This window comes from Molothrus ater, chromosome 2 (assembly GCF_012460135.2).
Source record: "Molothrus ater isolate BHLD 08-10-18 breed brown headed cowbird chromosome 2, BPBGC_Mater_1.1, whole genome shotgun sequence".
NCBI classification, from domain to species: Eukaryota; Metazoa; Chordata; class Aves; order Passeriformes; family Icteridae; genus Molothrus; species Molothrus ater.
The window spans coordinates 86944727-86969536 of NC_050479.2; the positions used below are offsets into that span (position 1 = coordinate 86944727).

Consider the following 24810-nt stretch of genomic DNA (forward strand, 5'->3'; position numbering starts at 1 on the left):
TGATGAGAGCTGGTGAGTTTCCCTTCAGAATGCCATCACGTGCACCAAGGACAAGTGGGATGCAGCAAAAGACAAACAGAATGAGTCACGTTCCATCTACGTGTACAAGGGGCAGAAGCTCAAACACCACTGAAGCTATAAGCACCACTAGACACTCCTGCAAATGGCATCTTTGAGCTTCATGTTGCAAGAAAGTTGCATCTGGCTCTGTAATGACAGTGCTGGGCAATCAGTTCACAGGAAAAAAATTCCCATTATGAATTGCAGTCAATTCCCATTTACTTAGAATCACAGAATAATATTTGCTGCTGCCTAAAAATCAGCAAAACACACCGTACAGGAGAGCATTTGGGCTATTACCAAACATACTTGCTCTAAATGCTGAGGGTTCTTTTCCAATTCAGATGGAAAACTGTCTGGCTGATTTTCAAGGAGATATTTAAGGTTATTCAAAACAAAAGGTCAGACAGTGAACAAAGAAACAATGACAAGGCAGGAAACCCTGCAAACAGTAATCCCCGGGAATCAACCACGCCTAAAAGCCCCAACAACTGGATGAACGACTAAGCCATTTGTCCCACTTGCAAAACCCACTGAAGTGGATTCAAAGGAGGAAACTCTCTGGAATGTATGCAAACGAAGGGCAGTTACTGCAATACGACTAGGGGAAAATACTGCAATAAAGAGGCTTTAGGACTTAAGAGGGGGAGTAGTTAGCAGCTGTGGGAGGATGTTGGAACTGATAAAGAGAATTTTAGGGTTTTCAAAACTGCACTGGTATGCTTGGGATAAAAATCACAGGCAGGGAAATGGAGGGATCAAGGTGGATCAAATGGAGAGAAGGTAGGTATAAACAAAGCCAGTCAAATGCAATCAGTATGTTTGTGTGCACAAGGTATCTGATCACGGGAGCCTGCATTACATTTTTAATAAATTATTTTAATTGTTTCCTGTATTATTGTGCTCTTTGTTTTGTGGTCTGTTAGTCAGCAAGTAGGATGAAAGGTTTATAGGGCCAAAAACCTGACATCTATGAAAATGCTAGGAACAGGATCAGGCCAGTGACACTGTGCTGATGTGGGTGTCTCTGAAGTATTGTCTCCTGTCAGAGTTAACCTATGTGTACATGTCTTTTGTGGACTTGCACACCACTCTGCTACTGCTGGGGTGTGAAACAAGAAAGCTCTCACTCACCTCCACTGACCCAGGAAAAAAGGAAGCCACTGGATCTTTCAGTCCACCAGGTTCAGCTGCCCTTAATAGTTTCAGGGAAAGCAAGTGCACCTGGTCGATATCTATTCTGTTCATTCTGCTTCCCAAATGGTGAGATCCCAGCCTTTTTAGTGTCTCCTGATAAAGCACTTGTTCAGTCCCATAATTGTTGTCACTGAGGATCATGCTGCAGATTGTAAGATGGTTTAGAGGGTCTGGCTGGAAACCTGTCAAATGCTTTGCCTACACATAAGGCAGAATTCATTGCGTAGATAGCTCACGGTTCAGGTGCAGCTCTTCCGAGCTCCAGAGAAAAGGAAGAAGCAGCCCATTTTCATTCCGATGATTTTTTTTTCCCTCCATTCCAGCCCGTTTTAGAAACGGAGATTTATTCCCTGGAGAAACGGCATCTTGCAGAGCAAGCCACGGAGTGATGGTGACACTCAGTGGCCCTGCAGGAAAAGTGCACCTTCCGAGCTCACGGGTTTTTTTCTAGTTTATCAGGAACACAGTGGCAGTAAATGAACCTTATACACAGGTGAATAAGCAGCACATAGCATAAGCATGAGCCTGCATATAAACAGCATATAAACATCTGTATAAACAGCATATAAACATCTGTATAAACAGCACATAGCATAAGCATGAGCCTGCATACTGTGCCGTATAGATTCTTATAGTATAGGCATATAAACAGACATGTAGTCTATGTAACTGCATTTATCTTCTTTCCCTTTCCCACGCCCATTTATTCACTTCAGCCTAGAAGTGAGACCATCACCTTCAGGTACCTCAGAAGGAACACCCTGTCTCTTGTAGTGGACTGGTCATTGTACAGACTACTTTCAAAATCATGTACAGATTTTTAATATGCCATTTATTTTTATAATAGTGCCCTAACAAGGCCAGAATCCATCTGGGGCCATCTTGTGTGCTTACAGTCATCCTCCTTTCAAGGAGCCTACTTCCCACTCATTTTAAAAGCCTCTCTTTGCAGAAAAATCCCTTGCTGTCTGAGATGCTGGTGACCAGAATGCCTGTTAGCTCCTGCCTGCACTATGCTCTTCTGGACCTTCTTTTTTCACAGATTAAAGCAGCAAAACTTTGCAGGAAATTTCCCAGTTACCTCCAGACTACTTGGGCAACCAAGATCCACACAGCTGCTTGTAGTGAGGTGGTGGAATTAACTCTCCTGGCCACCAGCCCTACCTTTGCTTACACATTACAAGGGTTCCTTTCTTGCCCTGGAAGGTATTTCCTATGGATGTCACCAAGGACAGAGAGTACTTTTCAACAGCCACAGAACTGAGCAAGCATCAGATTGTCCATCCAGCACAGACTAGCCACTTATTGCATTCCCTAATAGTTAATTCAAGAGGCAAAAAGCTCACTGACTTCTGCTGTACATTTCCTATCTTATGGGAGCTTGCCACACAGCAGCTTTTTTCTAGTTCTCTGGTTTGCCAGCTTCCTCAACCCCTCATCTGCAGCTGAATAACATCTATCTGATTTGAAACCACAGCCTGGAAATATCTGTTTGTATTCATATTTCACACACTTGTTTTTCTCACTTATCTGCCCCAGGCAGGTACAAGGTGCCAAGATATCCTATCTTCAGAAGCAGAGGAATCTTGGTGGGCTGCTTCTATCAGGATCTAATTTCATGGCAATCTGATCCCATGAACTGTAAAGCAGATCCTTGGCACATGTCCATTTAGAGATGGGAGAGCCTGGCTCACGGACACAGTGAGCATGCTGGGTTACAGACTTCAGGTTTTATTTACAACATTCTTATTTGAAGTTCAACAGATCGGAGGGCTTTAATCCCAAAGCTCTTCCAGTCCAGCCCAAATATCCAGAGGAAGAGACTTGCCAAGAAGGCAACCAGGACAGGCAACAGGTCTCACTTTGCTCCCTTTGCAGAGCACCATTGAACAGTCTCTGTTGACTCCTACCATGTCTTGGGAAGGGACAATGCTAGGGGAACAATCCTTGGAGGTTTGTCCCTTCATATTTTTGCTTCCTTGAACTCAACCCTATCTGCTTTTTGCATCAGCTGTCCAGAGAATGTATCACTTGGTTCCTCAGGTTTTCTACCTCCTCTAAATGCTTGTTAAGCACTGCTGTGAGACTTTTGTTTTCCTTTTGTCCCTATGTGGAAGGGCTGGCTCTGCTCACTTTATGGACCAATTGTTCTGAATGGTCAGAGAAAACAAAAGAATATTTGCTGCCCTTTTGCAAGCTGTGTTTATCAGGCAAAGGGCTACTACACAGGGATAACCCAAGCAATCCTTGTCACAGACCTGCTTCACTTCATGTTCCTTTTTTCCCTTTTTTTTCTCCCAAAGTACTTCCTGTTTAGAGGCTCATCACTTCCCAAATTCTCAGCTTATCTTGCTCACTTCTTTTCCATTGCCCCTGGGCTTGTTGACTTCATACCTTTCTTCATACCTTAATACATTTTTGGTATGACTGTCGTGGTAATTTATCTTTTGGCAATCAGTTCTGTGAAACTAGTACCCATTTTTTCTTATTCAGTATCCCCCTTTTTATGAGTGCTATCTCCCTAATGGCACTGCAATTCCGTCTGGGCCATCTGCATACACTCTGTTGTCTTGTTGCATGTGCTGCATCCTGAAATTCCTCAGATTGTTGTCTTTTTTAAGTAGTGCCACAGGTAAGGATTAGTCATTGGGGTTAATGTCTTGACAGGATGGGACTAGGTGTTGTCAGAGTCTAAATATGCAGTGAATGTGTAGTGAGTGTTATTTTGGTTTCATGCTCTCCCTTCATAAGACTGCTGTACAGCTCTTTTCTGTCTGAATGAACTGGTAAAGTATTTCTTCCTTAGCATTCCCTTGCCTGTTCCTACTCTTCAATTGTAAAAAATGACTCAGAGGATGACAGAAAAATGACTCAGAGGATCAGGTAGTAAACCACATCAGGGTTAAAAATGAGTTTGGTTTTTTTTTCATGGTTGCAGATCAACTATTGAGTTAATTGAATTGAAAAGGGAGCTCAGAGATGGGACTTGGGGATGAGAGAGATTTAAATCACTATGGTGACCAAATGCAAAGTATGTAACCACAACATGCACAGTGTTTCTCTCTTTTTCATGCACTGAAGTCTTCAACTGTCAAGTCACTGCCTTCTTTCCAGGTTCCACATACTTTATTTCACCTGCTTCCAAACTAATGTGTATTAAGCCACTTTTCACATAGAAACATAGGGCAAAGGAAATAGGGTGTTTCCAACACAGCAGGGAAGGGAAGAGCTGGAGCAATGAAGTTTTCCCTCTACGCAGGCAGAAAACTCAGGTTGCAGAGTCAGAGCATACTAGGAGGAAACCTGCTTTGAGGTATCTGTAGAAAGAAAGGAAAGAAAATTAAAAGTGCCTGATGAATTTTTAGGAAGGTGTCTGTGGACTAAGAGACTCTTATTGGATGAGTTGCAATATCTTTTTATCATTGACATAGGCATTTCCAGTTGTACTTAGACTTAGGATGCTGTGAGGACTGCATGGAAATAAAATAAAAAGAGATCATTTTAACCTCCCAGGGTATGCTCAAGCCTCAATGAGATTAATACCTGGGCTAGAAACTGTGCCCACAACCAGTAAGTAGATCCCAATTCAACCTGCATTCCAAGAAGGCTCTACATCACATGACAGGATAAAATGCAGAGCAGAGGTGGGATGCTTTGCCTGCTTACCACCAGTCCTCTGCCCTGTCCCAGCTGGAAGCCTGTTAGCACTAACCTGAACTGCAGGGGAAAGCATATTCTCTTGCCGAGCGTTCATCTGTAGAAACAAGAGGGGAGGGACAGGGTGGTGAGCTGCAGGACTGCATGGCATGGTAGTGCCAAACTTCTTTTTCAGTAGCACAACCAACCCACTGCCTTAATTCTTCATTTCGCAGACTGTGAATGCAGGAACAAAGAAATGTCTCTAGTGGGTCAGGCCAGCAATCTGTCCCCACAACATGTATCCCACACAGCTGTAAAAGATCACCTTGTGCACTGTGATACCTTCTAATGCAAGGACATCTTTTGTAAATAAAAAACCTTTCCACAGCATGTCCTGATAGCCTGGCTTATTTAGTGATAATTAGTATTTTCATGTCAGATAACACTCTTTAAATTGTATGTACTAAGCACAAAAATTCTTGTACAGGATGAAATAGCAGAGGGAGAGCATATTAGGTGTCAATATTTAGCTCTGTAATAGCTGGATTAAAAAGTGTCCTTTTCTTGCCACGGTGGAAAGGGGAACAAGAATGGAATTTAGTATATGACACATAGTGCTGCTTTTGAAATCTCCAGTGGCAGTTTTTCCATTTTGCTCTCAAATTTTTTTAAAAAAATAATTCTTAATGTTCCATCTGCTGTTTTGTCTCATACTGAGCACAGATAATCAGAAAGACTCAAAATATAATCAAAATCTCTCTTCTCTGTGTTAATAATTCATTTAGAGCTTTAAAGGGTAGCAAATTATTTTCTATTTTCCTCTGAGACATGGCAGGACACAATGGATTGTAGGATTACTACACTTTACATGAAATGCATACAACTAAATTCTGCCTTCTAGTGGATCAGGGTAGCACTACGTAATACTGATTTTCAGTAAGTGCCTAAGTGTTCTCAAGAAAGCTTAAAAGCTGGAGAACTCATGGCAAATTGTGAGAGAAGTCTTCTATATTGAAGCGAGATGAAAAAAACATAGTCATGGAACACATAACACCCCACATCATAATCCTAGTGCCAGGCAGCCTTGTCTCAAGAACTTTTCTAAGCCACTGGGTACCTGAATATTGAAATTTTGTACAGAGGAAACCCAAGTTTGAAATTGCAGGAGGACATGCACTGGAATAAGGGGGTTGAAGGGAATTAGGGTCACAGCCATAATTATGTCTGAGTGGGGGGTAGAATAGTTACTTTACACCAATGTCAGTGAAATCTCACCTGGCTTATAGTAGTCATAGACATGCACTGTTGCAGCTTTTAGATTCTGCACTTCAACATCTTGTTCCACTGAGATGTTAAGCTTCAGGGAACTCTCACCCAGCTGGAGAGAAGAATGGAAGTGAGTAGAAATGCACTGATCATCTCAAAATCACCTACATACTAACTTTACTCCTTCTGCATCAAAGGGGTTTTTTTCTACCTTTCCAGGTTCTTCCACCCTCTTCCTCTTCTGTGATAAGTTTAGCCTGCTTGACCAGCCTAGAGATTTGTATTTCTTATCTGCAAAAGTCCCCATGCAAAGTACTTCAGTTGCTACTACATGAATGGGCAGTTCCCTGTGGTCTTCCTCTTACCTCCTCCAAGTAGATTGTGATTTTGTCTGGTTTTATCTCAGTCTTTTTCACAAGGGGTATCTTCTCCAGCTGTATAGGAAGGCAAGAGATAAGCATGGTTAACATCAGCTTATTGGCCTTCCCTGTTTCACAGCAGATTTGGAATTTGTTAGTAAGCCTAGCCTGAGGACTAGTCAAGTTTGCATTCTGTGGCATTGAGATTGCTGGGAGCACATCAAGCCTTAGAAAATAGTTTTCAGTTTTGGTACAAGTGTCCTTGGACCATGTTCCTATTGTCATCACTTGTAGCAAAGGGAAAACTGGTTAGTACAAGGTAATGTCAGATCTCTCTAGCTATTGTGTGGAACACTGGGGCATGTCATTGAACAACACTATGGGATTCAACACCACTTTATGGAATATCCCTAAAAATGGCACTGGTAAGTGCAAAGGGGCCCAGTGCACGCCAGGTGATTCTAACTAGGTGCTTTTTCATCTTCTCTCTGACCTCTTCCTGTGTATGCAGTCCTCACTATGAACATGAAAACTGCACAACCCACTTGTGCAAGTGGAAAATTGCCTTGTGAAATAGCCTGTTATATCTGCACTTGTAATTACTGTTCTACGACACTTCTTAAATGTTTGGATATTTCTGACTGAGCTACATCTGGAAAATAGATTTTGATATCCTCAAGGAAAGCCAAAGGAAGTCTTACCTCCTTCACAGAGCTCTGAACAGGAATGAACCCTGACAGCATCTCCACCTCCGCCAGGGCCATGTTACTCGTCCCACGGTCCCCTGCATATCTGAAGGAGGTCAGGAGAGAAGCAGGTTAGATGTGGAAGGCAGCACAGCATTTCTAGGAGATACAAATGGACACTTCCAAACTTTGCTCTGCCCTACAGTGATATGAAAGCTCATATCACATGTCTAACTGGTGGGACAAAGGGACAAAAATTGGTCCCCATCTACTCGCTCAATATGGACAGAGATTGTGCAGCAAATGTGTTATGGTTAATGTAGAAATAATATGGCTTCCTGCCATATTATTCCTGATTGCCCTCTCCAAGGTAGAGAAATGACCTTTGCTGTTACAGGCTGAGAGTGGAAATGTTGCTATTGTTCTCTTTCAGTAAGGACAGTAAGGCATGGAGGATTTGGATCAAGACTCTCACTCTAGACGTATGCAGGCAAGTGAAATATGGATAGGGACTGGAGTTTCTGCTGTCTAGTTCCAGCAGTGCTTCACACTACAGGGGGATGCATCTCAGGGCTGGTTCAGCCCAGGATGCCAACATGGGAGCTCAGCTGCTGGTGCTCTGGGGACTGCTGAGCTGCCTGAGATGGTTGCTGTGGTCGTGCAAGACACTACCAGTGCACTGCCACGCTTCTCCAGGCCTTAATTCTTAGTTAACAATCTCCTTGGGATCTACAGAGAAGAAGAAAGTAATCCTGTGTCTGTGATTCTACAGACAGGAGGCTTTCATGGGGTTCTAGTCATACAACTGGGTTCATACTTTTTTCCACTGAAGAAAGAGGATCTCATACCTGACAGACACATGTATGTCAAACTCTTTCCTGACACCATCACATTGTCTTGGTACTGTTTCCACATCCAGGAGAAAGACCTCTTCTGTTTTTGGTGGTGGGATGTTATAGTACCAAGTAGTCTGGTGGGGGAGAAAACATCTCTGTGAAGTGCCCCAGAGTTTCTCTGAGTAAAGCACTACCTGTGCATCCAGCTTTAATGGATTGGTAGACAGTGGCTAACACAGTTGGACTCAAATGCACTTTCTGTTCAGAGATGTGCTGTTTAGCACATTGCATCAGATACACCTGTCAAATGCAACTCAAAACTCAGAGACTCAACTATCTGTGATTCAAAACCTCATTCAGTCCTATTAAAAAAAAAAAAAAAAAAAAAAAAAAAAAAAAAAAAAACTATCTGTTAAGGGGCAAGGAAGCACATTAGCTAAAACAGCCCCAGGAGGAGAAAGAAGTGTAACTGTTAACTCTTGACATGCTAATAGTCAGTAGCTCTAGGTCTCAATAAATAGGAAAATACTGGCAGAACAATTACAATCCCTGAAGAAAGAAGAACTAAAAATTGGAAGAAGACAGCTTAGCAGGCAGGAGGATGACAGTCATCCAAAGAGAAGCATAGGCCAATCTTCCTCCACCTGCCTGGTGACTGACTGCCTCCCCAGCACGTGCTCATCAGGTGTCTTATGCTCATTGACTGTATGCAAGTGTAGTATGGTTCTAGTTACCTCCTACATGCATTAGCAATTAATAATTGGTGTGTCCCCTTGACTAGACACTGCTTGCAGATTCCCTGTGAGCATCATAAGATTCTCTGTGGGCATCATCTGAACAGAAGTGACCCAGCAGAAAAGGTGTTCACAGGGAGTGACTTGAGTTCTTTGATGGATGAATGGCTCACAAGTGAACAACTGTCAACACTGCCAGAAAAATAAGATGTATCCTCCTGATGGACCAGTTGTGTCGGTGTACTGGAATAAGAAGACTGTGGTACCACTTCACTCCTCATCTCTGCATGTGATAAACACCCAAAGAATTTTGTGTAAGAAGTGTCCAGCTCCTGAAGCAGTGACACCAACAACAAACATTCAAAATCAAAGCATGTACTCTTCTGTGTCTCATTACTCCTGACTTCAGATCTACTGGTTTCTTAATAACAACATGCCTCCGTAGGATAGGACAGCAAAGCTGAGACATTTCTGAGGAGATACCAGAGATGGTTACATGAAACCCTGTCAACAAAGTACACCTGAGTACCTTCAAGTTTGACATGATTCTGCCTAGAAGGCAAAATCCTACTCAGAACTTGAGGCTATAGTAGCTGCTTAAAGCCAAACCCCCCTTCAGTAGTCAGAGGCAAAGCCTGAGAGCTCTGTTCCTCACGCGTACGCACCTGCACATAAACGCAGCCACTGCCCGTCGCTTGCACTGTGTAGCTCTCTGTGTCTGCAGGGAGAGATGCCTGATGCAGGACCAACTTGTTGTTCCTGTGCACATGGAACTCCAGTGGAGAAGCCCCCTTTCCCTTCACTGCCACCTTGACATCTCTCATCTCCTGAGGAATCAGGGCTGCATACTGAGCGAGGGCCTGCAGGCTGACAACCGTGTCCTGGAGGGAGAGTCAGAGTCACTTAGCTGCAGGACAAAACCCAGCACAGCAGTTCAGGGACTGCAGAGAGAACTACAGTCCTCATGACCCTGATTCACACTCTGACACAGGCAGGCTCTATCCCACTAAGTGCATAGGTAGGGCCTGTGCCACAGGCAGCAGGATGATTTTTCTTACCTAGAACAGGCAGCTTGTGAGCTCTGGGCTTAGCAGTGCCAGAGATCCTGGGTAATCCTAGTTACACTACACAGAGAAGAGTTTCCCCATAGCACTCCCTTTCCCAAACAGGGCTCATATACCTTTGTCTGCAAAGGATGGGTCTAGAGTGACATGCACGTGAGAGATGTGCACATGACTCCAGGCACAACAACATTTTCCCCCATGATTTTCCCTGGTTTGTTACCTGTGTGGAAGCAAATCCTCCAAAGGCATTTCTTTGTGCACTGAGCCAGTGCACAAGCTTGCTCACTGAGGCTTCATTAAATGATGAGTCTGGTTTGGAGACATGAGCCAGGATGATGTAGGCTACTGTCTCAATCATGGAAGAAGACGTTTCATCAGCAGATTGAGATGTCAGTAGCTGTGCTGATGGGGGAAGAAATATGTGGAAGAGAAGAACTGTAGATCCCTATATATTCAAAGTTATGTCTCCAAGCTTCAGCATTTTTGCTGTTTCTGCATTTGCCTAGTATAGAATAACAGGACCCCCTGTGCTGAAAAGCTCTAGGACTCATCTTTCCAATCACTTGTGCCTTTTGTACAGAACTTCTCAGTCTTTGAGGGTGAATTACTGTCAGGCTACTGGAGGAGAAAGACTACCCAACTTTGCTGGCATCTCACTATGCAGTGCATAGTGAAGGGCAATTTAAGCAAGAGCTGGGCTCCCATTTCAGGTTCAAGCTCACAAGCACTGAATACATCTGAGTCCAGTTGAATATTTTCCTGCAGTGGTAGTAGGAGACTAACCAAATTCAGCTAAGAATTTAGCTAATTTTGCCAGGCTTAATTGTGTAGGAATCTTCTGCAATGGTACAAGTGTGAAAACCTGAAATGCTTTTAAATTCAAAGTCAGTTTTCAGAAAAAACCTTCACTTGTTTGCATAATACCAGCCTCAAGACTTCAGAATTTAGCTAAAGTCCTCTACAGAGAACCTTCATTATGTTTATCACAATGGAAGGTATTTTCCTTCTTCCATGTGTATTATCACAGAGGCAGCTCTGAACAAGTTCTGCACTGAATGTGTGCAATTCTACTCCTTCCTGTTCCAGCTGGCAGCTTGAGTGGCTATGCAGTGAGCAACACTCAGCACTAGTAGCTGGTCAGGCTGAAAAATCCTCTCTCCCTTTGTTTTTTTAATATGCTATTTTTCAGCCCTCAGTGTAGTTCACCACACTGCCAGACAAGGAAATGTGAGGAAGAACTTACTTAAACCAGCTTAGGTAAGATTATCAAATATTTAACCATAGGCTTAGGTGCTTTGAACACCTACCCAGGAATCCTCACTCAGGACAGAAGTCTATATTTTTTCCCACGCTAATGAGACAAAAGGAAGAACCAAGCTCAGCAGCACAGCAGTAAAGGCCCACCCATCCAAGGGCCCTGAGCTGAGTAGCACAGCAATGGGGAATCAGTCAAAACATTTGAATTTTTCAAGTAAATGTTCTGACCAGCAGCTGAACAGACATGGTGAAACAAGTTTGCTCTGCAAGATCTCTTGTACTATGTATGAATTGCTGAAGAATTACAGGAGCACCATGACACAAATAAGCATTTTAACTGCACAAATTAAGCATGGATAACCTCTGCTGCTTTTGATTAGAAATTGTTTCCTGGGTCTGAGAAAACTAGAGATTGTCATAGTTTGAATAAATTATGATTTTCTGACACAAAAGTGTATTTGTGAATAGCTAAATCTCCCAGAATACTGCAATTAAATGCTACAGATATCAGACCTTCAACACAGTCATGATCTCTAGGACCCCAAAGCAACAACCTACCAGTTTCCTTCTGTACCATATCCAGGAGCAGCTTTCTCATCTCCATGTCCTTACTCAGTGTGAAGACATAAGCCATCAAAGCCTTGACATAGAGGCTTGTCTCATCAAGTGTTACATTCTTGAGGCAATGTAAGGCATTTTCCAACATGGTGTCCTGAAAAAGGAATCCAAACCAAGTGAATTTCCTCTGACCAAACACCATGGTGTTGTGAACATCTATCTCAGACACATCATTGATGTACTTTAGTGCTAGCATCTCTCCCAGGACTGTGAGATGTGAGGTAGAGTGGTCAAAGCATCACTGACTGTGGGTTGAAAGCAAAGGTGTGCTGGACTTATTATTGGGATAAGGGATTGCTAATACACTGGAGAATCCAGCTGTAGGAAGTGTCTGGTAACATGCTGGCTCAGAATTGTCAGAGACTCTGCTGTGGGTGTCTGATCCTGAAGGGTATGATGTTTTTAGAATGTACCATTAAGCCTGGAATATCATTTCTTTTTTTCTAGAACCATCTACACTTGTCTTGAAGATCACTGCTTTTATGTGGGGGAAGGGGGACAGTGCATACCTGAAAAGTAGTCTTTTTTTTCTCCTTCAGCCCTGTTGATCAGTTTAACAAAAACCCTTGCATCTCCCTGCAAACCCTTTGTTATTTTCCAACACAACTGTTTCCCTTGAGATGAGCTGGGAAAAGCAAGTGCTCTGCTTTGCTGCAAATCAGGCCATTTATATTAAGAACTCCTCACCGAGATAAAATTTTCCTGATTTTGTGTAGCAAGGTGGGAATGACAGAACCTTTCACCAGCTCACGCTGGGTAGTCCCTGAAGCCCCCAGCCAGGGGAAGAATGAATGGAGGAGCATGCCCCCAAGCCCTGCAGGAGTTCAGGTGTGACTTACATTCCTCTCCAGATGGAGCTCCACCAGTGCAGCAGCAATATAGGCTGTTAATGAGATTGTGTCATCCACACCGCCCTGCAAGCACACAGACAGTCATCAGGAAAGGACAAACCCAACCACTGCTTGCCTGTCATTGCATAGCCCCAAAAACTGCATCTGAGAGAGCACAGCAATGTGCTTCTGGGCATTCCTGGCCAGGAAAGCCCTCCAGGCTCACTTGCTGAAAATCTGCTTGCTGCAAGTTTGCTGTTGAGGGCAGTCTCAGCCATGTTGTTCAAACAGCCTAGACATCCCTTCTCATAGAAAGGCATGAAACAAACTGTAAAGCAATTTATCTCATTAAATATGTTACCACTGTACACTTGAATAAAGTTTTTATGATGCAGGATTTGCACCATAAATAAGAATTTATGCAAGTTTACATATAAGTCATCTGGCTTTGAGAAACTACAGGTTAATATGTGTTTAACAGGCTTTGAGGAGCTGCTTTTCATCTCAGAGGGCATTAATTCTTGGGGAAGTTCTGCTTACATCCTCAGATATGAGACAAGAATACATCTAAAATGAGAGGGGGAAATTGGGCTAAAATGCCAAGAAGTGTCATTCACACTGACTAGAAGAAACTTTTTAAGTGTGAGGCAGGTGGAGGTGCAAAACCTATTCCAAAAAGTTCTGTTCAGATAGAAAGCTCAAGGTGGGAAATTAATGACAGTCAGACAAGGATGAACAGTCTACCTGTACACTCTGGTTTTATTTTGTACTGCATTCAAATTTTAGGAAAAAAATGTGTAACCCTTTGCTTTATGAATGTAGCAGCCTGTTTTCTTTCAGAAATTTGGCTTGTATTTAACATGGGCAATTTTGTAATCTGACCAGTGTGGATTATTTGTACCTTTACAAAGGCGATGAACCCAAGTATTGCCATACTGCACACGCACTGCTCAGTACCTAAGCTCTGGGGCATGTTCACCAAGAGCTTGGTGCATTTCCAGCTACACTGCAGGCATCATTTGGGGGATGACAAGCTCTAGGAGGAGTCATATTTTTGGGACAGTGGAAGGACAACTGAAAATTGTCTTCAGACAATCTTGTATTAGAGCACAGAGTATTGTGCACTGTAAGGTATGAGAAGAGGGAGAATCCAGCCAGCATATTCTAGACAAGCACTAAAATAGAAAAAGATTTCTCATTTCCCTGTGCCCTTGAAGTGCCTTGGCACAATTAGCTATGTTGTCTTTTGGCTAGAGTGAAAATTAAGAAAGCCTAGCAGAGTCTAAAACCTCACACAGAGGAAATGACTGCTGTTTTAGGCCATGTTTTTCATTCAGGTCTGGGAAGATGCCTTAGCTGTGCTAGGCCATGGGGACATTGCTTTGTGCTACTGCTTGTCAGGACCCAGGATATCCCTCTGGCAGTCCTGAGCAGTGAAAACCCCTGCCAGGGGTCTCAGAGACACTGGCACAGAGCCCAAGATGTCTGTGGTTTTGATTGTGGCCCATGGAGGAAGTTACCAACCTTCAATGAAGATCTGCAAGCCATGACAAATTAAGTAGAATGATAGTGAATTTATCACGGGGTGAAAAAGTCAATTTTGGGGTTTTTAGAATGGGGATTCAGGGGGGCAAGATGGAGGAATCTGGGTATGTCCAGCCCTTCTCCTTCTTCTTCTTCTTGGCCTCCATCTTCTGCTGTGACATTGGCACTTTTAGATTGGTTTAGAGTAGAAGCTCACTGTCTAACATAGGTGATAGGTATTGGAAAGTTATTGTAAATATTGTACACGTAGTTTTAAGTATAAAGACATAACACCACCCCAGGGGCAGGCAGAGTGCCTCTGACTTTCCTGCTGAGCGGACCTTGGCAGGACAGGAGAAAGAATTTTATAGATAAGATACAATAAACAACCTTGAGATCGAGAAATGAAGAGCTCTGACTCCTTCTTTGAGTGCCAGGCTGGGAAAAGAGACTTTCTAACTTTTCTCGGGGTCACTCTGACCAGCTAAAGATCCCAACAACAGCTCACAGTGGAAAAGGCTGAGGAAGCAACCCCGTGCGTCACCATGAGTTCCTCCTGCTCCCACTCCCATGTCTGGCAGCCATACCTTCAGGTCATTGTTGAAGAGCTTCCCCACGCTCTGGAAGCAGCCACTGGGCAGCTGGTGCTTCTGCAGCCAGCGCAGAGCGCTCTGCACGTGGTCCTTGTCGATGTGAATGTGGGAGCTGGCCTGCCCAAAGGACCTGGCTACAAAAGCTGTCAGCCTGTGACCAGGGCACAGAGAAATCCCAGGTCACAGCCAGGAGATGAACCAGCAAGGACAACGGGTTTAGGGTGACAGTAGCAGTTCTGGTCACTCACCACGTGTTGCCCTGCTCATCACCTTTCCCAAAGGCACTGTAGGAGCCATCGTCATGTTTGTAGAGCAGCTGACGCTGGTACCCTGTGACAACAAGACATGGCTGATTGTGAGCACCTGTAGCACCTCAAACTGTATCCCAGCCATGGGAAGATGGCTCCACGGCAAGAGGATTCACCAGTCTTACAGTCAGACCTGCTGAGACAAGGACACCAGCCCCAGCTCCCCCTGCACCCCACAGCATCAGTGTGACAGAAGCAGCTGCACAGCACTGCTGAAGTGGCCAGGAGGCTGCTCTACATTACTGGAGCTGTTTGGAGCCAGTGCTGTGGGTTCCTGCCCTGCTGTTTGGCAGAAGGGTGACATGCTCAGCCACCTCATGGCTCCCCATGTGCCAGGGAGCCCTCAGGGGCTTTGCTGTGAACAAAAAGGGTGGTAGGAGTGAGGAGGAAGGCTTTTCCTAGAGGGGACACAAATGAAACACTAATTACTTTTCAGCACTCCTCCTAACCCTGCTGGGACTCAACAAAACACTTTTTTACGGGATGTACAGGAAGCAACAAAGCCATGCCTTTGAACCTTGAGGGCAGAATGCTGTCTGCATCTGTTTGGTCTACCTCCACCCTCCTCATGGCCTTAGTGTTTACCCTTTGTTTTTCCTCTCTGCCACTACCATTCTCTTGGGTAGACCCCGCTCTCCCAAATACATGAACATGATCTCAGTACGTGTTTGCAATACCAGAGAAAAAGGGGGAAAGAAAAGGAGTCAAATCCTGTCCAGACAAGGAGACTGACAGGCTGAAATATGAGGCACATTACAACATGAGACACGAACATAGGCACTATATTAAATTCAGATTATACTGGAGAGAATTTACATGACCCCAAAATATATTTTCTAAAACACAGGGAAACATTAAGCTACTGAACTCCGATTTACTCCCAAAGGCTACTCGTTATTCCATGTAATAGCAGCTGATGCCGTCTTTTCACAAGGTGCTTCTGTGAGCCTTGGGCTGATAAGGGAACGAACAGGCATCACATAATGATGGAAATCACTAATTACCTACACCTTTCTCAAAAAAGCAGACTTAGTACCTCAATTACCAGCAGAGACAAGCTGTGCTTTCTTCAGAAACTTTTCTTTCCATAAGTCATTTCCCTTTTCTCTGTGATGCCTTCCTTTGTCACAGCTCTGGCAGTCACTCCCACTCCTGCCCTTCAGCTCCCCACCACATCTATGCCCCACACTCTTGATTTCTAGCCGCTTCATTTTGCAGCAGAAGGAAGAAGGACAATGCTTACCTATTATCAGAAATGTCAGTGCTATAGCCTTAATTTCTGGGTCCAGTTGTTTAGTCTTGTTCAGGTACTGGAGAATGAAGATGTTTGGTGCAAACTGGACCATGTTCTGTTCACCACAGCCAAAGGGCATGTCTAGCAGCTGGTCTAAATTTTGGAGTGCTGGACCCATGATATCACCTTACATTTGAGAGGAGAGACATGAGAAAGGAAAAGCACAGACACTGAGCAGTGTGAAGCAAAAGGACTGCTGCATTCCCTAGGCTCTGCTGGCATCCTAGAAAAGAGCCAGTCCCTCCTGAACAGACATGATTGAGATTTCTGGTGACCCTTCCTACATTAGGCCAGCACAGAAAGGAAAGCCATCATGGTTCTGGGAGGAGGAAAGGAAGCTTGAGGGGGTCTGAGGAAAAGTAAAGAGAGCTGTCATTCCTGAGTGGGTATCAAGATGGGAAAGGAATTGCAAAGACAACATTGGTGGAAATACGCAAGGATTGTTTTGGTTCACTTAAATATTGGAAAAGATAACTTGATCAATATATCTGAGGCTAATGTCACACCCCTTACAAATTATCTCATTAGGAGCTGGGCCAATGCATCAATAAGGCCAAATCTTTATGCAAGTTTTTTTCACTATAGACCCAAGAGCAGGAAAAGCCTTTCTCACCAATCACAGAGAAGGTGACTCGGGCAGATCCCTCCAGCACTTCTGCAGGCAGAGTCAGGGAGAATTCTTCAGAGACGGTGTTATCTGAGGAAGGCAGAACCCAGACATTTATCCCATGGAAGAAGCTATTTGTACAAGTGAAACATCCAAGGAGACCCAGGTGAAGCATAATGTGACATCGAGTCACAGGAGCCAAGACTTGCAAACACATGCCTTAATACAGGAAATTTTGCCAGGTAAAAGATTGACAAGGACAAATTATAGTGGTTGTTCTCCCAGGCAGGATGGTGCCACCAGTGCTTGCTCTCTGATTAATTCCCTCCCTCTGGGTATTTGCAGTTACCCTGTCCCTTCCATCCTGGTCTCATATCAATGGCAGTCAGGAATTTTTGTCCCCTACCTGCAGGACAGAGAAAGGCATTTTGGGTCTTCTCTTGTAGGACACCTCCTGGCTGCAGATGGAGAAAGAGTAGTTCAGATAGGGAGGACAGGAAAGGAAGTCACCCTGCCTTAGCAAGTTGGTCTGATGTCCAAGAAGGGCCTAAACTTCCTGTTAGCATCTTGCTGACTGCCCCAGGGGACAAACCCTGTCACCAGGGGTTCTCCACCCTGAGATGTGACCAACCTTCACAAGCAGAGATTTTATCACTGCGTCTCTCCCTCCTTGCAAAGGTGTCACAGCAATCTTGTTAGCACACAGACTGTGTGACTCTTCTGCCACGCTGCTCACAGTGACGTTCACTCTGCCTGCAGGGAGCACAGGGACACGTTGCTGAGCACTTCCAGCAGACAGCTGTATGTACAAGCATTAGATCCAGACATGCAGACGTGGGCAAACTCCACCCCTCCTCCCACGAGCTGCCCCGCATCCCTCTGCCCAGCCTCACCCAGCTTGGTCGCCATCACGTTCCACACGAAGGTTTTTGCTTCGTTGGCACAGAGGCAGCTGGTGAACTGGCAGCTTGGACAGGAATCCACCTTCAGTTCTGGGGTCTCTGTGAGAGTGGTGTGGACCTGAGCGTGGTTGGATGTACAGGCACACATTGGGTTAGTGTTAGTAACAGGCACTGCACCAAGCAGCAAATACCTGGGTGATAAAGTGCAAGGTTATGCTTTATGGCCCAGATACCAGCATCAAGGGCTCCTGAGGAGCTCAGAGTTTGTCTTTGGGCTCAAGATTTTGTTCTGACAGAGGCCATGTAACTGGGGAAACTCGCTTGGAGGGACTCACCTGGATACAGTCCTTGAGGTAGTTGAAGACAGTGGCTTTTAGCTTGAAAGTCTCTCCTTGGATCACAGAGTATGGCAGTGATACATCCACAAAGAATGGCTGGAAGACCCTAAGAGAGGTCAGAGGTGAGAAACCAAAGCCAATATCGGCAACACAGAAGGTGTTGGCATTCCATTCTGTGATGGTGTCAGGTACAGCAACTTGGAGAGATGCTTGTCCGTCATCCCTGCAGCAAGAAGCAGAAGAGGAGGACATGCTTAGAAGCAGTCAGAATACTCCAGGAGTGTCCCTGGGGAAGGATGGCAGAGGCTGTTACCTACCCGACAGATACCAAATCCCAAATCCAGGTCTCTGGGAAAAGCGTCCGTGGTTTTGGCTTCTCCTTGTCATCAGAGTGAGGTCTAGAATCAGCATGGGTAGCTTGGCTGCCTGGTAGGGAGCAAGTGATACCTCAGAAAACAGCACATATAACTACAGGTGAAACTAGCTCTTCATTCACAGGCAATCTAACACAAACCACAAATGTTTTGTGACACAGAATGTGAGTGGACAGGGCTGGTGTTTCAATGAGAATCCGACACAGTGGGGGTATATTTGGGGAACAGAGCTTTAGGGAGACAGAGCTGGATAGAGTTTAGCCCAAGGCTCAGTCTGACAGATCCAAATTTGGTCTGGATGCAGCAGGAGACAGCACACTGAAATGGAGTCACACTCCTTTAAATAATCTGTGAAAGTGCTGGTAGAAAGCACACTACATTCTGTATGAAGAACAGTGAACACAGGGACACCAAGAAAGCATGGAGATTTGAGCTTCTACCTGTGATTTGTGAATCAAGTCCATTGAAATGGACACAAGCTTTGTTGCTGTTATACGCAAACAAGAAACACAGCAGGATGGGGCTCAGTTGTCTCAGCTGCAGGCTGGCCAGAACTGGGAGAGGGAAGACCCTTCACTAAAGAAGTTGGACATGTCTGTTCCTTACCAAGAATAGAGTTTTTTCTTAGAAATATCTTCTTATGAAACTCTGGAAGCACACAGGAAATAGGTTTCTTGATTCTAGTGTTGGTAAATATTTTCAGGCGCAGTTTCTGGGAAAATAGTACAGACAGTAAATCATTGATAAATAAAAGGGAACAAGGAATGTTGAAATTATCTCATGATCATGGGTATCAAATGGGGGCTGGTGGCCAGTGGTAAAACATTTTTAAATGCTGCTTCTTTATATGCATAACTTTGTGGCTCAGACTCTGACCAGTGCATGAGGAATGGAAACCAGTTTCTGAGGAATACTGGGAGCAACTATTTCTTCTCATACAAGCAGATTTCAACTAGATGTGCACTTCATATGCCCAACCCTAGCAATGACACACAGTTTAAGGAATAATCATCTAGGAGACAGCACAATAACATGACTTTTGAAGGGAATCAGGTTCTGTATTTTTGTAGTAGAGTTCAGTCAAATTAAGAAACCCATGCTATTCAGACATTTTGGGTTGTTTTCAGTGTGTTGTTACCCTCTTCTCCTATTTTGAGGTGCTTCAACTCATATATTTTGCATATATTTCATTAAAGAGCATTCTGCCAGAAGCAGCACTCAGCACTTCTTGCATTTCAGTTAGCAGACATGTTAACACTTTTCTGGCTATCATGCTTGTTAGCATATCAGTTTATTTTGTTGTTTGTCTTGACAGTTAGCTATAAAGCCAAACTGTGAAAGACTTCCTTTTATTTAAACTGCTTGAGGATAAGTAAGGAGATGCTCAATGAAACACAGAGGAAAGCAGTTTGTAAATACAATAATAGCCAAGTAGTGATTGGTCAGAATATGGTGAGGTACTCAGGTGTTACTGCTGTATTCTTGCCACCCACCCTTTGTAGTTATGGGAGCCTGAAGTAAATTTGTTCATTCTTACATTATCTTCTTCTTATCAGGTGGTTTGTACTGTGCTTACTCAGCTTTCCCCATAGTCCCCAAATGAGTGTGGCTACAGTGGACAACATGGAACAGATGACTTCTTGTAGGCATTCAGGACAGCATATTGGAACACACTAGGGGAAAGTTGGGAAAGTTTAGAGGAGGTGTAGGCACTCACCTTAAACAGGTTATAGACATCAGCCTCACTTTGGTACCATGGTGCACCCATCCTAGCCTTTTTGTGGGGTCTGGGCTGCTGGGGCAGGCAAGGGTATGCCTCAAAGTCTTCCAGGCGGTAAGGCAAGCCTCGTCCTCCAAACATGAAGCTGTTATTGAAGATTTGATAATACAACTGCAATGGAAAAACACAGGTTTTCAAACAGAGCTGGCCAACAACCACGTTTATGGGTCAAACTTTTGGGTTGTAGCCTTCTATTCCATATTGAAGAGCTTTGCAGTTGAGGAAGTTGGCACTGACCCAGCTTACACTAAAGCACATAATATAAAGGACATATATAGGATAATATATACTAAAGGACATAATTCCAAGCAGTGGATGTAGACAAGCAGCTTTTAGGCTGCAAGACAGTTCAAGCCTTTCAACACCAGGGTGCAAAATTAGGATAAAAATGTGTCAGTTTAAATACAAGGTATTGGCACATCTGATCTACATATTTAAAGACTATTACTTTAAATACCTGTATTTAAAGTACATCAGCAGATGATGCAAGTGCTCTGCACTAGGACAGCATCCCTATGAAATGGACCACCAGATCACACTGTGGGCCCTATCAACTGGTGTAGTGCATCCCCCTGGATTTGGTGAGGCTTCTTTGTAACACAATGTACTGCTATAATTTAACTTACTACTTTGCATGAGGCATGTACCTGTTTTATCTCTGGTACACATTGTGGATTTATGCTAGGATTTTCAGGTTTTGCAGTATTTTTACTCCAAGTTTTATATTAATTCCTCTGAAACACGCAGCTGCTTTAAGGTAGGTGCCTCCAACCCTTCTCCAACCCTCAGAATCCACCTGGGTGCTGACAAAATACTGACCACTTTTCACCAGCCACTGTGTGCTCTGGGTGCTCTCATCTAGCTACTGTTTTCTAAAGAACTGCTCCAAAACACTGATCTGTTGCATGGTTTTAACTCAGCAGTGGTTGGGGCAGAGAGATAGGAGGACCCTGCCAGGGCAAAATTCCATTTTAAAGGCTTAACCTCACAGTTTGGTGGAAGATGGTAGAGCAGAGATGTGGATGTGAGGGAGGCTGCTAAGCACTGTCCCTCCAAGCAGATAGCACCAGCATCTCCTTGAAGTGGCCCTCTCTGCCTCCCCCTGCAGCGCCATGTAGCATCCACCACCCTTCAGGCAGAGGCTCACAGCACAGAGCTGAGGATGAGAGACCGATCACCCCATAACTGCTCAGGAGAGGCCGATGAAGGGGCATGGCAGGGCAGCCACCTAACACTGCAGCTGTCCTGGGATGTCCTGTGGGCTTCCTGCCACCCATGCATGGAGGCAGAAGGCAGGCAGATGTTAGGAAGTTGGACAGGGCAGGCTGCACTCACGCTGTGTGCTGTTGGGATTTTGTTGCTCTTCAGGAGGACGCTCTTGTCGACAGCTCGCACAGAGCACAAGGACCCTGGAGCAGCCATGAGGTTCAGTCTGACTTGTGAGCCTGGGACCTCCTCCTTGTGTGAGAATTCCAGTGCCACCTGCAAAAGAAGACAAGGTCTGGGGGCTTAGCCTTGGAGAGTGGGACCCTCTGACTCTTATATGTCTGGATTGCAGAGGGAAAGACTTTGAATAAGGTAGGGAAGGGGGATGAAGTGCTGAATCAAGCCATCCTGGAAATCCATTGGGAAGGTTAAAGGGGCTGCAGTGCACACAGCCCTAACCAGAATTCCTCTACCACCACACATCCACCACCCTCTGATCCAGAACCACCACAGGGAGCTAAGCAGACAGGTTTCTCTTCTGTGTTAGGGAGCATATGAGGGACAGTGTGTTCCCAAGTCACTAACAGGGAATGGGGGGAAAAAAGAGTTCAAGGGAACCTGGTTTACTCCTTGAGCAAAGCTTGCCAGTTGGTGTTGTGGAGAGCAGAACTAGGAATTCAGGGAGAAGGAACCTGTCTTGTTTCCCACCCAAAATACTTGGGCATCTGGTTTTGCATATATCCAGCTTACACCATTTGGATGAGGATAAAACAGGACCAGGAACTACAGATCAGAGCACATCAGCAATGCTATCACACTCCTTGTGTAATTTCTGCTCACCTGATGGCTAAAGCACATTTCTACATCAAACTGCTCCATATCAGCCACCACCTCTCCGTCTGAGAAGATTGCATACACCAGAAGCTTGATGTCGGGCAGGAAGTCATTGCCAACAGGCAGAGTCAATGAGAAGGAGCCCTGCAGATCTGCACTAGGCAGCAGCAAGGAAGAGAGGGACAACATCCAAACAAATCAACTCACTGGAGTGGGACACACATTAAGAATCAAAAGAGGGACTTAATAATTTCTACCTTGCAGATAAGAACACCCCACAAAGACAATGTCACAAATTAGTAATAAACCAAGCATACCAGCCATTTCTTTGACTCATGTTTTCTCCAAATGTACAAGTTAGCAGCAAAGTCATAAGACTGGATATTATATCAATTAGACAAGACAGAAGGAGCAGTTGCCTAGAAAGACTCTGAATTGAGAGGAGATTGTTGGTCTTAGGAGAAGGATCACCACTAAGAACTCAGTTCAATATTTCCCACCTGTGGATAAGAATAACGCCTGCAGACAGAGTCACTGGAGAGTGGTCAGTTTTCTGGAGTGTGTTACGAGACACTTCTCATGTTTTTACTCACTCTCATGCTGGGTAATTGGCACCTTCTTCTTTCTGCTGAAAAGGATCTTGCCTTTTGCTATCACCTAAAGAAAAAGAGAAGTGCCACTCAAGGGTCTGAATTACAAGAGCATGAGGAGAGTGTGAAAAGAACACAAGAGAGAAGAGAGAATGGCATCTGACAAATGTTGCCCCAGAAGTTCCTCTGGCAGGACATGATTTCCATTTCCATCTCTGCAGCAGAGATGCTGATGGTATAACTGGGTAGGACTTGAGAGGTGTTGGTTAGGCCATGAGAAGGTGGGGCTGCTTGCAAAGCCAGGTACTTCTGAAGCTATGGGCTATGAAGCTCTGCTCTTAAGACCCTGTGAACTCTGATGTTTGCATTACTAGTATCCAGTACTTTTTGATCCTATGAGTGAGTCCAGTCCAGTAACCAAGACAGAGATAACCTCTCAGCTAGGCTTTAGTCACACCCTTGTTTTGACTCACTTTCTTGAAAGTGGACTTCATGAAAACTCTATTGCATACCTCTGGTGTGCATCAAGGCCCTGTGCAAGGGCCTCTCAAGCTTTTCCCTGCAAAGACACAGGCGGGGGAATGTCAGCTGCCCCAGAGATTGCCTCTTAGTTCTCAGACAGATTGCCCCAGACACATATAGACATCCGGGGCTCACCTTCTGGGCAGAGTTCAGGCTAGCCAGCCAATGCCATCCATGTGGACATAAGAGAAAGTAGGGCAAATGGCAGGCATCTATCACCCAAGCTTAAGTCAAGACATGGATTACAAAGCAATGCAGCTGGAGGCTAGGAGCAAGTCCAGGAACTGGAAAGCAGGCACAGGTTTGGCCAGAACAGAAGTCACAAGCTGACTGTCTAGGAGTAGCTTTATCTTTCCTTTGAGTATCTCTTTGCTGTGAGAAAAGGGTAAAATGCCAGTAAGCATAACCTTGCCCTGAGAATCAGCTGTCTTCTGTGCTCACCAAGTAGTAGAAATCAATGTGGTCTTCTTCAGAGCTGAGTTTATTCTGGGAAAGGATATAATCCACCTGCACTTCCTGCTCTTGATCACAGAACATCATGTCATCCTTGGCCTTGATCTCCAGGAAGCTGTTGCTCTCAGAGTAGAAAGGTTTCAGCCAATGGAAGTCCTCTCCTTCAACTCCACCAGAAAATGAACTGTTGTCACCTGGAGGGCGGTGGGTACCCTTCCGAGCACATAAACACAAGGTGGCAATACAATTGGTATCAAGTGATGCAAGGGAACTTGTACACCTGCTGAAACTCTGTTATCACCTGAGCTGATGGCAGACTGCACATCTCTGTGCCTAAAATAATTTGTTGAAACATCATTTTAAAGTCTCTTACAAGATTTCTTCTTACAAAGTTTTAGCAAAAATCTAAGCCTAGTAGATTTGACCACAATCTCATTTTTCCTCTTGTCTTTTCATGGAACAAACCCCACACCAGACAAAAGATTTTCAGTGGCTGGTACTCACCCTCAGAGAAACCATCGTGCTGTTCCAACTGGTGGTATCCAGTGTGAAGTGAGCTTCCCCCATCTCATCTGTGAGGAGTGACAGCTGTGTCTCCTCATCATTGACATCAACTATTAGATGGACTGTTTCATTACTGAGGGGAGACTCTTCACTGCGGAAGATCATCTGTAGGGAAAGGGGGGAAGTTAACTCCCTGTTGTGCCAGACTCTGAGGCACTGTCAGTGCTTAATATTAATTGCTTCTATCACTTGATTCCCTCAGCCCTTCTAGCTTTCAGACCAGTTGGAAGGATCCAAATAAAAGTCCAATAAATAATGAAACCAACAATTTGAAGCTGTTCAGGACTGGAACAAAATAGTAATACAGGCAAATGAGACACCTCTGTTGGGGGAAAAGGTGAACTCTTCAGACCCTGAGGTGTTTCTTGGACAATG

The 24810-nt window shown here is 44.5% G+C and overlaps 1 protein-coding gene across 1 annotated transcript in view; it reads right to left on the reverse strand.

Moving 5' to 3' along the window:
* Positions 1-4540: 4540 nt before the first annotated feature.
* The window catches only part of LOC118690943 (alpha-2-macroglobulin-like protein 1), a 28250-nt gene continuing 7980 nt past the window's right edge, over positions 4541-24810 (reverse strand). Inside the window, exons 12-37 of the mRNA XM_036389953.2 lie at positions 24376-24540; positions 23860-24084; positions 22900-22963; positions 22313-22458; positions 21602-21748; positions 20204-20377; positions 19093-19198; positions 18430-18538; positions 18110-18335; positions 17766-17892; positions 17504-17625; positions 17279-17330; positions 16879-16962; positions 16215-16391; positions 14912-14993; positions 14658-14814; positions 12556-12630; positions 11657-11810; positions 10062-10243; positions 9443-9658; positions 8056-8177; positions 7223-7313; positions 6528-6596; positions 6172-6274; positions 4970-5011; positions 4541-4574 (exon numbers count right to left, since the gene is read on the reverse strand). Of these exons, the coding sequence (XP_036245846.2) occupies positions 4549-4574; positions 4970-5011; positions 6172-6274; positions 6528-6596; positions 7223-7313; positions 8056-8177; positions 9443-9658; positions 10062-10243; positions 11657-11810; positions 12556-12630; positions 14658-14814; positions 14912-14993; positions 16215-16391; positions 16879-16962; positions 17279-17330; positions 17504-17625; positions 17766-17892; positions 18110-18335; positions 18430-18538; positions 19093-19198; positions 20204-20377; positions 21602-21748; positions 22313-22458; positions 22900-22963; positions 23860-24084; positions 24376-24540 (3243 nt within the window). The 3' untranslated portion in view covers positions 4541-4548. The remainder of the gene's footprint in view (positions 4575-4969; positions 5012-6171; positions 6275-6527; positions 6597-7222; positions 7314-8055; positions 8178-9442; positions 9659-10061; positions 10244-11656; positions 11811-12555; positions 12631-14657; positions 14815-14911; positions 14994-16214; positions 16392-16878; positions 16963-17278; positions 17331-17503; positions 17626-17765; positions 17893-18109; positions 18336-18429; positions 18539-19092; positions 19199-20203; positions 20378-21601; positions 21749-22312; positions 22459-22899; positions 22964-23859; positions 24085-24375; positions 24541-24810) is intronic.